This window comes from Entelurus aequoreus, linkage group LG21 (assembly GCF_033978785.1).
Source record: "Entelurus aequoreus isolate RoL-2023_Sb linkage group LG21, RoL_Eaeq_v1.1, whole genome shotgun sequence".
NCBI lineage: Eukaryota > Metazoa > Chordata > Actinopteri > Syngnathiformes > Syngnathidae > Entelurus > Entelurus aequoreus.
This window is the reverse complement of record NC_084751.1, coordinates 9627978-9642429: the sequence shown is the minus strand read 5'-3', so window position 1 is coordinate 9642429 and position 14452 is coordinate 9627978. Positions and strand designations below refer to the sequence as shown.

At 38.7% G+C, this 14452-nt stretch overlaps 1 protein-coding gene across 13 annotated transcripts in view; it reads left to right on the top strand.

Annotated features, from left to right (window-relative positions):
- Nucleotides 1-14452, top strand: part of LOC133638322 (calcium/calmodulin-dependent protein kinase type II subunit beta) — a 67898-nt gene that overhangs the window by 36172 nt on the left and 17274 nt on the right. For 5 of the 13 annotated variants that reach the window (XM_062030821.1, XM_062030825.1, XM_062030820.1 and 2 more), the window contains 5 exons: nucleotides 416-450; nucleotides 6475-6540; nucleotides 6935-6979; nucleotides 7296-7344; nucleotides 13603-13678. In XM_062030821.1, coding sequence (XP_061886805.1) covers nucleotides 416-450; nucleotides 6475-6540; nucleotides 6935-6979; nucleotides 7296-7344; nucleotides 13603-13678 — 271 coding nt within the window. The remainder of the gene's footprint in view (nucleotides 1-415; nucleotides 451-6474; nucleotides 6541-6934; nucleotides 6980-7295; nucleotides 7345-13602; nucleotides 13679-14452) is intronic. The other 8 variants (XM_062030830.1, XM_062030822.1, XM_062030832.1 and 5 more) reach the window with 4 other exon arrangements.

The following is a 14452-nucleotide window of genomic DNA, read 5'->3' as shown; positions in this document are numbered from 1 at the left end:
AACGGCCTTCCAGGATTAGCGTCGCACAAAAAGAGCGCGCTTCCGCGGTGTCCACTTAGGCGTGATGAGAGCGCGGTGACGCACCTGCTCCTCTGCTCCTAATCTTGCCAACCTCACAGTGTTTGGGATTATACAGCAAATCACTTTTTTGCTTATCCGACTTTTTATCTGCTGCTTTGGCTCCGATGTGAACACGCGGGGGGCTTTTTGGGAGAGGGCGGGCTTACTTTGCTTCACTGTCAGCGCGGCTGCTTAAGAGGCGAGAGATGCTCATTCAGCGACAGTGTGCTGGGAGCGTGCACGCCTGCATCTGCCGCTCGGCCCGTTTGCACCGGGTGTGAACCAGGTGTGCACCAGGTGTGAACCATGTGCACGCTGCCCACTGAGGGTGTGTCCTTCTGCCTCTCTGCAGCAGCCAAGAGCCTCCTCAACAAGAAGGCTGAAGTTAAGGTACGTTCTTTTTCAGCTTCTACTTGTGTGTTTTTGTGTGAAGTTCTATGAAAGATTTTGTGTGTTACATTCTATGTGACGTGGAATGTGTGAGATGTTCCAGGAGTGTTTGTGTGCTTGTATGAGGGTCTACATGAGGTTGTGTGTGTGAGATTGTGCCTATGGTTGGTGGTAGCAGGGGGGCGTATTTTGTAGCGTCCCGGAAGAGTTAGTGCTGCAAAGGGTTCTGGGTATTTGTTATGTTGTGTTACCGTGCGGATGTTCTCCTGAAATGTGTTTGTCATTCTTGTTTGGTGTGGATTCACAGTGTGGCATATATTTCTAACAGTGTTAAAGTTGGGGCGGTATGGCGTAGTGGGTAGAGCAACCGTGCCAGAAACCTGAGGGTTGCAGGTTCGCTCCCCGCCTCTTACCATCCAAAATCGCTGCCGTTGTGTCCTTGGGCAGGACACTTCACCCTTGCCCCCGGTGCCGCTCACACCGGAGAATGAATGATGAATGAATGAGTTGTAAATATGAATGATGGGTTCTCACTTCTCTGTGAAGCGCTTTGAGTGTCTAGAAAAGCGCTATATAAATCTAATCCATTATTATTATTATTATTAAAGTTGTTTATACGGCTACCCTCAGTGTAACCTGTATCGCTGTTGACCAAGTATGCATTGCATTCACTTGTGTGTGCGTACAGAAGCCGCACAAATCTTGTGACTTGGCCGGCACGTTGTTAGAATGGATGAAAAGCGGACGTGACGACGGCTCGTAGAGGACGTTAAAGGCAGTGCCTTTAAGGCACGCCCCCAAGACTGTGGTCCGGGTGGACTACGAGATATAATGACTGATGAACACCTTCGTTCGATAATGAAGGTTGCCTCAGCTCAAAGCCTTTAATGAACTTGCACCCAAGAAAAGATGGCAGGTATCTGGCTTGGGCACATCAGATTAGATCAGTGTGTTGCAAACTGAGCAGTTTAAAGTCCTGAATGGTTGGTTTATTCATTATTTTGTTTTCAAATTTATTAGCCTGTGGAAAAAGTTAATGTTGTTATTACCTCAGAAGGCTGCAAATAGAAAAGAGGCATTCCATTTTTATTTAAATTGTATTTGATATGCCATTGATATTTTGTAATTATTATTATTATTATTTGAAACTCAATTTTGCATGTCACTATAAAGTTCTATAAGCCTTGCTTGTTCAATATTCAATGCAAAACTTGTTTGGGTCCCTATTAAAAGGTTAATTTGTTCAACTTTGGCCCGCGGCTTTGTTCAGTTTTAAATTTTGGCCCACTCTGTATTTGAGTTTGACACCCCTGGTGTAAGGTGTTGTGTCAGGTTGTGTGTGTAATGTACTATGTTGGGCTGTGTGTGTAAAGTACTATGTTAGGTTGTGTGTGTAAGGTTCTATGTTAGGTTGGGGATGTAAGGATTCTTCGTCAGGTTGTGCGTGTAACATTCTATGCTCCTTTAGTGTGTTTAAGGTTTTGTGTCCGGTTGTGTGTATAAGGTTTCTATGTTTGATTGTGTGTGTAAGGTTGTATGTCAGGTTTTGTGTATAAGGTTCTATGTCAGGTTGAGTGTGTAAGGTCTATGTTAGGTTGTGTGTGTGAGGTTCTATGTCAGGTTGTGTGTGAGGTCCTATGTCAGGTTGTGTGTGTAAGGGTCTATGTCAGGTCTATATTAGGTTGTGTGTGTAAGATTGTATGTTAGGTTGTGTATGTAAGATCTGTGTTAGGTCTATATTAGGTTGTGTGTGTAAGGTCTGTGTTAGGTTGTGTGTGTAAGGTCTGTGTTAGGTCTATATTAGGTTGTGTGTGTAAGGTCTGTGTTAGGTTGTGTATGTAAGATCTGTGTTAGGTCTATATTAGGTTGTGTGTGTAAGGTCTGCGTTAGGTTGTGTGTGTAAGGTCTGTGTTAGGTTGTGTGTGTAAGTTTCTGTGTTAGGTTATGTGTGTAAGAGTCTATGCTGGGTTTTGTGTGTAAGATCTTTGTTTAGTTGTATGTGTAATGTTCTATGTTTGGTTGTGTGTGTGTTAGATTCAATGTTATGTTGTCTGTGTAAGGTTCAATGTTAGGTTGTGTGTGTAAGGTCTGTGTTAGGTTGTGTGTGTAAAATTCTGTGTTAGGTTATGTGTGTAAGGTTCTATGCTGGGTTGTTAGTGTAAGATCTTTGTTTAGTTGTATGTGTAATGTTCTATGTTTGGTTGTGTGTGTGTTAGATTCAATGTTAGGTTGTCTGTGTAAGGTTAAATGTTAGGTTGTGTGTCTAAGGTTCAATGTTACCTTGTGTGTGTAAAGTTATATGTTAGGTTGTATGTGTAATGTCTATGTTAAGTTGTGTGTAATGTTGTATGTAAGGTTGTGTGTGTAAGATTCTACATTAGGGTATGTGTGAGGTTGAGGTACCATGTGAGGTTGTGTGAATCTGAGGTTGTGTGTGTGTGGGTGGTATAGTAATAAGTGTGGTTGTTGTGAATCTGAGGTTGTGTGTGTGGGTGGTATAGTAATGTGTGGTTGTATGTGAGGTTGTGAGTATATGAGGTTCAATTTGAGGTTGTGTGTATGTGAGGTAGTGGGTGTGTAAGGTTCTATGTTAGGTTGTGTGTGTTTGTGTGTGTTTGAGGTTCTATATGTGGCTGTGTGTGTGTGTGGTACAATTTGAGATTGCTTGTGTAAGATTCAATGTTAGGTTGTGTGTTAGGTTTCATGTGAGTGTGAAGTTACGTGTGTGTAAGATTCTATGTTAGGTTATGTGTGAGGTTTCATGTTGTGTGTGTGTGTGTAAGGTTCTATGTTAGGTTGTGTTTATATTTGAGGTTGTGTGTGTGTGTGGGGGTGAGGGAGGGTGGCTTTAGAGATGACACACCGAGTTTTAGTTTGTGCAGACTTTTTGTTATGTCTAATGTGGACACAAACACACACACACCCACATATTGATGACACACAAACACACATATTGATGACATCCTTCTGTTTGAGTTTGAAGGTGAATTATTTTTAGTGTAGTTAAAATGGAGACACACTTTTCTCCGCCTCCAGGGGCTTCTTTGGCTCTCTTTCATTAACCTTCATCTTCTTTTCCTCTTTCACTTTCCTCTAGTTTACAGCATAACCCCCCTCCCCCTCCCCCTCCCCTCCCCCCTCCCGGCCTGCCTTGATGCTAATCTCAGATTATTTGTGGCCAGATGATGAATCTAACATTGCATAATCTCTGCGGGACTTTTGCTGTGTGCTGATGTCACATCTCTCTCTTTGAAATCACACAACATCAATGAATGACATGCCTTTCCCGTTAATTATGAAGTTAATTGTTATATTAATTATTTTATGGCCAGATCTGACTCACTTTAATGTGGCCTGCGAAAGCCTGGAAATAATACGTGTTATAAATTACCAACCGATTCTTACAAAAAAAATTTTTTTTTTGCCCATTTTGATATTAACAACATACATGTACTGCATGCAGTTGCATATATCTAATAATCTAATAACATATCTAATAATGCAACACAATATTATATCAAACTTTTTTAGTTAAAATACAAATAAACACTTAAATATTTGTCTGACTTATGATTGCAAAGCAAGTTATATATACAATTTGTACTCTATAGACTTTACAGTAAAATTTTGGCGACTGAACAGTTTTCTACCGTAAAAACAATTTTGGTACTGTTTTTCTATTTAAAATTATACACTATAAAAACAACATACATACATTTTGCGATTAAAAAAAATGCATGAATTAAAAAAAAACCCCACATTCTGGCGACTAAGATGCCAGTTGTATACAGTAAAATCGGAATTTTTTTTTTTTACAGTGTAAGTAAAAAGTATATATAATAAACACATGTATAGGCAAATATATACATTTTTGCGCACTTTGGCATTCTCTCTATAAGCTTCAAGAGGAAGTCACCTGAAATGATTTTCACTTCACAGGTGTGCTTGAAGCTCATCGAGAGAATGCCAAGAGTGTGCAAAGCAGTAATCAGAGCAAATGGTGGCTATTTTGAAGAAACTAGAATACAAAACATGTTTTCAGTTATTTCACCTTTTTTTGTTAAGTACATAACTCCACATGTGTTCATTCATAGTTTTGATGTGACAATCTACAATGTAAATAGTCATGGAAATAAAGAAAACTCATTGAATGAGAAGGTGTGTCCAAACTTTTGGCCTGTACTGTATATATTTATATATATATATATATATATATATACATTCATATTCATAACCATAACTACAATGTGGCCCTCAGTAAAAACGAGTTTGATGCATCTCTTTTAAAGGCTTTTGGGGTAGTATCAGATTAAAGTGCATGCAAACACTTAAAATCATTTTTGGACTTTTTAACTGCGACTTTATAAACACACATTCAAACATTAAAGGCCTACTGAAATGAATTTTTTTTATTTAAACGGGAATAGCAGATCCATTCTATGTGTCATACTTGATCATTTCACGATATTGCCATATTTTTGCTGAAAGGATTTAGTAGAGAAAATCTACGATAAAGTTCGCAACTTTTGCTCGCTGATTAAAAAAGCCTTGCCTGTACCGGAAGTAGCGTGACGTCACAGGAGCTAGTATTCCTCACAATTCCCCGTTGTTTACAATGGAGCGAGAGATTCGGAGCGACAAAACGACGATTACCCCATTAATTTGAGCGAGGATGAAAGATTCGTGGATGAGGAACGTTACAATGAAGGACTTGAGAGGCAGTGATGGACGTATCTTTTTTCGCTCTGACCGTAACTTAGGTACAAGCTGGCTCATTGGATTCCACACTCTCTCCTTTTTCTCTTGTGGATCACGGATTTGTATTTTAAACCACCTGGGATACTATATCCTCTTGAAAATGAGAGTCGAGCACGCGAAATGGACATTTAAAGTGACTTTTATCTCCACGACAATACATCGGTGACACACTTAGCTACTGAGCTAACGTGATAGCATCGTTCTCAAATGCAGATAGAAACAAAAGAAATAAACCCCCGACTGGAAGGATAGACAGAAGATCAACAATACTATTAAACCATGTACATGTAACTACACGGTTAAAAATTCTCAGCCTGGTAAGGCTTAACTATGCTGTTGCTAACGACGCTAAGGCTAATTTAGCAACTTAGCAACCGGACCTCACAGAACTATGATAAAAACATTAGCGCTCCACCTACACCAGCCAGCCCTCATCTGCTCATCAACAGCCGTGCTCACCTGCGTTCCAGCGATCGACGGCGCGACGAAGGACTTCATCCGTGGGTTTGGCGGCAAGCATCGGCTAGGCGTAGTAAGTAGTCCTTGTTGTGTTGCTGTAAGTATTGTACTTAGCCGCTAATACACCGATCCATCCCACTTACAACATTCTTCTTTGCAGCCTCCATTGTTCATTAAACAAATTGCAAAAGATTCACCAACACAGATGTCCACAATACTGTGGAATTTTGTCGAAGAAAACAAGAGGTTTTTATATCGGGTGGATGGGGTACAACCACTTCCGTGGATTTTGTGACGTCACGCGCATAAATCATATCCAAAGGAGTTTTTCAACCGGAAGTGTGGCGGGAATTTTAAAATGTCACTTTATAAGTTAACCCGGCCGTATTGGCATGTGTTGCAATGTTAAGATTTCATCATTGATATATAAACTATCAGACTGCGTGGTCGCTAGTAGTGGCTTTCAGTAGGCCTTTAAAGACATGTTATACATTTATCTTTTTAAAACACACGTAATGTTATTATTCAAGCCCACCATTTTTTCACGACCTTAAAAACCTTAGCTATTAGCATGTAGCATTCTCTTCCTCTACCCACTTAGCTAAACAAGGCTGCAATGACCCCGGTCGCCCCCCAGTGTTTGGGAGGCACACAGCGTTTGTCCAACAATGGAACTAAAGATAGTGTATGTGAACATAAGAGTGTACAAAATAGGGAGAACAACATATTTAAACATTGTCAATTTGAGATATGTGTTGGTGTAAATATAGACTTTAGGCAAGACTATGCTGCTCTTTTGTGTCTCAGCAGAGCAACAGCAGCAGGAACAGCACAGTCAGCAGTCCTAAGGTCAACGTGTCGTCTGCTGCACTGGTACGAGACTCGTGTCTTTTTGTGTGTGTGTGTGTGCACATGCACACTTTTCTATTCAGCTCCTCTCTTCACGTTCACGTCTTCAGGAGAGCTCAGTGTCAGGCCCGACTAGTGAAGTCCATCCATTGCTTTATTGTTGCTATTCATGTTGGCAAACATCATGACCCTTGACCCTGATATTCTTCCTGGAGAAAACGTGGCAAACTCACCGCTACAGGATGTGAAAGTTGTGAAACGCTTTCATTTGTACATTCCAGGAATGCATTAGCATTAGCATACGTGGCCGCCTTGCTGACGTGTCAGTCAAGCCGTGCTTTTCCTTATCCAAATGATCTTTCGCACATTTCCCACCTGTCATCCTAAAAGTGCTCCTCTTCCTCCATTCTTCCCCCAGGAGCCTCAGACTACTGTTATCCATAACCCCGTAGATGGCATCAAGGTACATCCTCCCGCCATCTTGTGGTCCTCGCCCTCCATTCATGGTTATGTGTCTCCATGTGTGTCCGGAAGGAGTTTTTGCAGGATTTTAGTCTGTTTCTTGCTTTTTTGTGTATGCGTCTCTCAGTGTGTCCTATACTGCCCACTAGTGGACAGCGCTAGATCAGCTAGCCTTCTCGGCAGTGCGTACTAGCGACCCAAACAGCTGCACGCTCTGTGACAGTTTTGTGTGTGTGTGTGTGTGTGTGTGTGTGTGTGTGTGTTTTCCCGTTATTGTCCCGCTTGTAGACATTTGTGTTGATGTACTTTGTCTGCAGGAATCATCGGACAGCAGCAACACAACCATCGAGGATGAAGATGTAAAAGGTGTGTGGGAACGACTTACACATTAGAGATGTGACCTTCGTGAACGAATTGAGCCTATTGAACTGCTCTTTTAAGTTACCATATTTTTTCGGACTATAAGGCCCACTTAAAATCCTTTCATGTTCTCACAACTCGACAGTGCTCCTTATAACCCGCTGCGCCTAATGTACGGAATCATGTTGGTTGTGCTTACCGACCTCAAAGCAATTTTATTTGGTACATGGTGAAATTATAAGTGTGACCGGTAGATGGCAGTCACACATAAGAGATATGTGTAGACTGCAATATGACTCAAATAAACAACACCAACATTTCATATGTTCCATTGAAAATATAGAACATTACACACGTCGCTCAAAAATGTATCAAAATGTTTTAGTAGGACTTTTGGTAAGCTATGAAACCGCACCACTTGATGGATTGTACTGTGCTTCAACATAGGAGTATTATTATGGTGTGTGTGTATAAGGTAAGACATTATTATCTGGCGTTTTGTTTCACAACATTATGCAAAAGAAATGTTTCTTACCTTCTTGTACCTGCTGATCTGTATTTGGGATCTGCATAAGTCATGAAATTTTCCGCGCGCCCGCCTTTGTAGTCCGTGCCAACGCCGTAGTCGATAATAGGGATGTCCGATAATGGCTTTTTGCCGATATCCGATATTCCGATATTGTCCAACTTTTTAATTACCGATACCGATATCAACCGATACCGATATCAACCGATATATGCAGTCGTGGAATTAACACATTATTATGCCTAATTTGGACAACCAGGTATGGTGAAGATAAGGTACTTTTTAAAAAAATTAGTAAAATAAGATAAATAAATTAAAAACATTTTCTTGAATAAAAAAAGTACAACAATATAAAAACAGTTACATAGAAACTAGTAATGAATGAAAATTAGTCAAATTAACTGTTAAAGGTTAGTACTATTAGTGGACCAGCAGCACGCACAATCATGTGTGCTTACGGACTGTATCCCTTGCAGACTGTATTGATATATATTGATATATAATGTAGGAAGCAGAATATTAATAACAGAAAGAAACAACCCTTTTGTGTGAATGAGTAAATGGGGGAGGGATGTTTTTTGGGTTGGTGCACTAATTGTAAGTGTATCTTGTGTTTTTTATGTTGATTTAATAAAAAAACCAAAAACCAAAAAAAAAAATGATACCGATAATAAAAAGACCGATACCGATAATTTCCGATATTACATTTTAACGCATATATCGGCCGATAATATCGGCAGGCCGATATTATCGGACATCTCTAGTCGATAAGCTTCTTCTTTTTCTCTATCTTCTTGTTATGTGACATTCATCCTCCACTGTTACCATTTCTAATGTAAAGTAGTGTAAAGTTCTTACTTATATCTGTCAGTAAACTCACCATGAAAGCACTAAAACATACCGGTGTAGTGAGTTTACATTATTCACCCAAGGAACTTTAGTTATTAGAGAGTTCCGGTCGGACGGTTTTTCACGGGACACATTTCACTAGTGAGCCACGGATGAGGAGATGCTGCTCTGTTATTGACTGAAGTAAAGTGTGAATGTCATTAAAACAGTTAGCTCCATCTTTTGACACTTCTTCCACTCCCGTCCTTGCACGCTACACCGCTACAACAAAGATGACGGGGAGAAGACTTTGTCGAAGGCGAGCCACGTAAATAAGACCGCCCACAAAACGGCGCATCCTGAAGCGACTGTCAGAAAGCGACTTGAAGATGATGTGTAAAACATCATCTATGCAACATTTTTAGCAAAGAACCACCATTACATGTTATGTAGACCACAAGGAAGTCTTTTACATTTAGAAAATAATAATACTAATATGACTCCTTTAACGCGCCTTTTAATCCGGTGCGCCCTATGGTCTGGAAAATACGGTAACAATGAGAATCGATTCCCAGTTGGGAGCCATTTTTTAGTACATGCAGATCTGCAGTTGCCCAAGCTGCATGTGCATGTCACCTGACTGGTGACTGGACAAAACTATTAGTCAGAGTCTCAAAATATGGCAGCATTTGGATTCACTTTTTATTTTGTTTGTTCATTTATAAATTTCGATTTACTTTTTATTTATTTATGTATTTGGATTCACTTTTTTTGGTTTATTGTTCTGATGTGGAGTAGTTGTTTAAGCGTACATACACCAGGTACAGTAGGGTAGTATTATTTCCTGCTTTTTATTCTGGGTTTTTATTTTTTATGTTTTGTATATACATTTTATTCTTACTTATTATTTGTGCATTTTTTTCTGTATAGTTAAAGTCTTTTTTAGGTGAGGGAAATATCACAATAAGGATATCTCTGTCGAAGCATGGGGATAATAAAATGATAACACCAGGAAAATAAGATGACAGTGAATATTTTGGAATAATTCCCACCAATAGAGTGCACTTTGGTGTACATTTACATTTTGACTGCTGTCCATGATTATTTCCTTGATAAAAAAAAAAAAAAAAGGTAAAGGTTGTTTTTTTAAAAAATAACTATAATTGTCAGTCTCTTGAACGACTCTTTCAAATTAATGGCTCCTCAAGATTTGGCTTCTTTCCAAGAGCCATAAATCCCATCTCTATTAGAGACGACTACTTGCATTGTTTCTTCACTACCACAGGTGGCACTATTCCCTCTTTTCTTTCATTAGTATTGGCAATGGTTTACACAAGCAGTTCTTAACTTTTTTGAAACCAAGTCCCAACTCTTCCACTACAGATGGCCCCGGGGCCCACTGAAATATTAACACTGAATTATTCATTGTACTCTTGATTTAAATCATGTTTAATAACTATATCTAATAGGGATGTCCGATAATGGCTTTTTGCCGATATCCGATATTCCGATATTGTCCAACTCTTTAATTACCGATACCGATATCAACCGATACCGATATCAACCGATATATGCAGTCGTGGAATTAACACATTATTATGCCTAATTTGGACAACAATGTATGGTGAAGATAAGGTACTTTTTAAAAAATAATAATAAAATAAGATAACTAAATTAAAAACATTTTCTTGAATAAAAAAGAAAGTAAAACAATATAAAAACAGTTACATAGAAACTAGTAATTAATGAAAATGAGTAAAATTAACTGTTAAAGGTTAGTACTATTAGTGGAGCAGCAGCACGCACAATCATGTGTGCTTACGGACTGTATCCCTTGCAGACTGTATTGATATATATTGATATATAATGTAGGAACCAGAATATTGATAACAGAAAGAAATGGGGGAGGGAGGTTTTTTGGGTTGGTGCACTAATTGTAAGTGTATCTTGTGTTTTTTATGTTGATTTAATAAAAAAAAAACCAGATACAGATAATAAAAAAACCGATACTGATAATTTCCGATATTACATTTTAACGCATTTATCGGCCGATAATATCGGCAGGCCGATATTATCGGACATCCCTAATATCTAACCTACTTACAGTATAACAGGATAAACATTGTCAAATGATATGGAAGCATGTCTTAATAACAAATATTTTTTATTCAACACATAAACCTGAGACTTTGGTCAGGCTAATTAGAAAAATAAGTACTAACCAAATATACTGCATAAGATGGGACTCATAAATATTTGACAAAATTTTTTTTTTACGGACGATTACCATATTAAGGCGCTACTTTGTTCCAGCGCTTTGAACCCTGCGGCTTATAAAACAGTGCGACTAATTTGCAGATTTTTCTTCGTTAACGGCTACAATGTTTTGTATTCAACAAATATTTTTCATAGAACACCGGCGCCATCTATTGGACGAGTTCGCTCACTGCAGGTGCTGTGACGTGAAAATATATTTCCTGTTTCGCTCCTTGAACCACAAGTATTTGTTCGTAGCATTTTTGCTCAAAAATATTCTTCACTCGTCACTCCAAGCAACGTTTGTAAGTTTTACAATATAACCAAAACAATTCATAATTACTCAACCGTCCCATGTGTGATGTCTGTAGAAGTGATTTAATGGTTTTCATCAAGCTAGCGTCGTTAGTATTAGCAAATATGCTAACACTTTTAGTTTAGCATCTGCGTTAATGTTAACTTACCGTATTTCCTTGAAAAGCCGCAGGGGCGCTAATTAATTTAAAACCTCTTCCCACTCCTGCGCTTACCAAAAGCATGCGGGATGGGCAAGCATGCGCTAAGTATTTTAAAACCTCTTCTCACTCCGGCGCTTACCTTATCATGAAAAGCACATTTAATAAAAAAAAACGTTATCATGGTCTTACCTTTACTTATAAATGATGTCCATGTGCAGCTGCTTCTGATCAAAGGCAGTCTTCCTTATCTTTCTTCAGTTTTAAAAGTCTCTGGAGATATTCGTTTAATTATTACCTCCTGCTTCGATTGAAAGTCCAGTTCAGAAAACTGTTTTATTTTAGATATGTAATCCTCCATGGTAAAAGTGCAAGCAAACAATCGCTGCTCAGCTTGCTGCTTGTTGTCTTCTTCTGCAGCACCAGTCTTCTGCAGTACTGGTAGTCGCAAGAAGGATCACTAGCGCCCTCTACCACCAGGAGGCGGGATTCATTTAATGACTCATATTTGACCCGGCGGAAGTGTCAAGCATGCACTAATTATTTTGCGAAACGAGTTTGACCCGGCTGTAATTCTAGGCAGGCGAATACTATATTCCCGACGGCAATTCAAGGAAATACGGTACAAAGGCATTCTATTACTATTGTTTCAGTTTCGTAAATTCACCAAAACGTCACCGTGGAGTTACTGAGTCTGTTTAGCTGATTTGAGAGCTAGCTTCCGCAGCTAGTGGGTCCATGACGATGACCTCTGTTTTGTTTGATCAGCCGTTTTACTGCTGTGTTACAAAATATTTCATACCGGTATATATCTGTGCCGCTAATGTATTTATTTCTTATCAAATTTATTGGGTGCGGCTTAAATTCATTAGCCCTGAAAATATGATGTTATGCTAAAATAAATAGATTCAATTAATAATAAATATATGTTTTTTTGTTGTTGTTTTTTTTTTGTTTTTTTTTAGGACAACAATTTATTAGACATATGGAGGATTTTAAATCCCAATATCAAAAATTATACATGGATTAAACCGAATGGGCGAAACAAGTCGAGACTAGACTACTGGTTAGTTAGTGATAATATACACAAGTCCACATCTATACTTTGATTACAAAAGCACCCTTAACTGACCACTGCTTTATTACTTTAATAATAGGGCCTACCGTTAAAGACATGAGAAATAAAAACTACTGGAAATGTAACGCCAGTTTGTGACGAAACAAGGATTATTGCAATAAAATTAAAACCATAATAAATGATATTGAAGACGATGACTCAATCTCAGATTATATCAATAAATGGGTATTTATTCAATTTAAAATAAGGGAATTTGGTATTAAATTCAGTAAATATTTATTTATTTATTTTTTAAATTTATTTTTTAATGAATTTATTAATCAATCAACAAAACAATACACAACAATACCACAATAATGCAATCCAATTTCAAAACCAAACCCGTCCCAGCAACGTTAAGAATAACAACAAACAGAGCAATTGAGAACAATTGAGGACACACGAACATGTCACGGAACATGTTATCTAAACTGTCCAAGTGCAAATGAAAATACAGCTTCACCCTTTTAGTCATAATGTTTGCACTTCTTCTGTTTGTTTGAGATTGTCATTACTGCCACAAGTGGTGGAAAAGTGTATTACAACTGAGTACTGCTCCGGGTCCATACGGACCACAGCTGAGAAAGGGGGCACTCGCGCCCCCACACAGAGCCCCGCCCCTAGGGTTAGGAACACTGCTTTACATCGCACAGTATACTTTTGAAGTGGTCCATTGGAGCACATGTAAAAGAAGCCAGCTAAAGTGGGTGTTAAAGCTGTAGAAGATAAATGAAGGAGACAGAGTTTTGACGCCCCCTAGTGGCCATTAGATGCTCCTCCCTAATGTAAACGTCCTGTCTGAGGGGGAGGAGAGAGGGGAAGGACCAGAGCGAGCTAAGCCTCCCTCCCAGTGGCTCGGGCGAGCAATGTAACAGCTGGCGGCGGGCGAGCCACTCTCCCTGCAGCTGGACTTTAGCGGGGCATTGTGAGGATGAGGAGGGTGTTAAGGTTCTGAGGAAGTAGTGAGGAGGTAGTTGAAAATGTCTAACAAGCTGTCAGGTGAGTTGTGACTTTTCCCATCTCCCCCTCCACTGTGATGTCATCGTCATCTTCACCCTCCTGTCCTACTTGTGTCCTCGCAGCTCGCAAGCAGGAAATCATCAAGATCACGGAGCAACTCATCGAAGCTGTCAACAACGGCGACTTTGACGCCTACTCGTGAGTTCCTCCTGCTGGGTAGAGCACAATAGAGGGAGGATGGGGTTAACTGTCGGGATTGGACTCCATTAGCAAACCATTAAAGTGATTGTCGTGCGCTCAGAAGATTAGAGAGTAATTACACTTTTAAAAGCACGGCAGGCAGATTGGACTGTACTGCCTTTAAAAAATTATGCACCTAAAATGTACACTTTAGTACATGTTTTACATTTAAAATCATACAAATACACTTCATGTGTACATTTCAAACACATTTTTGTTCATTTGTAAGATTTAAAATCACACAATACTGTTGAAAATGTACATTCTAACTTATTTTATTCCTTTGTAAAATTACAAATCATACAAATACACTTAGTGTACATTCTAACTTATTTTATTTATTTGTAAAATTTTAAATCATACAAATACACGTCAAGAGTGTACATTCTAACTCTTTGTTATTCATTTTTAACATTTAAAATCATACAAATACACTTAAAAGTGTACATTCTAACTCATTTTTATTCATTTGTAAAATAAGACAAATACACGTAAGAGTGTACATTCTAACTGTTATTCATTTTTAACATTTAAAATCATACAAATACACTTGGGGTACATTCTAACTCATGCCTATTCATTTTTGACATAAAATCATACAAATACACTTATTGCACATTCTAATCATTTGTATTCATTTTTAACATGTAAAATCATACAAATACACTTAAAGCCCTTTAAGATTTTCCATCCGCCCTGTTTTCATACAATACAAATACAGTGTATTATACA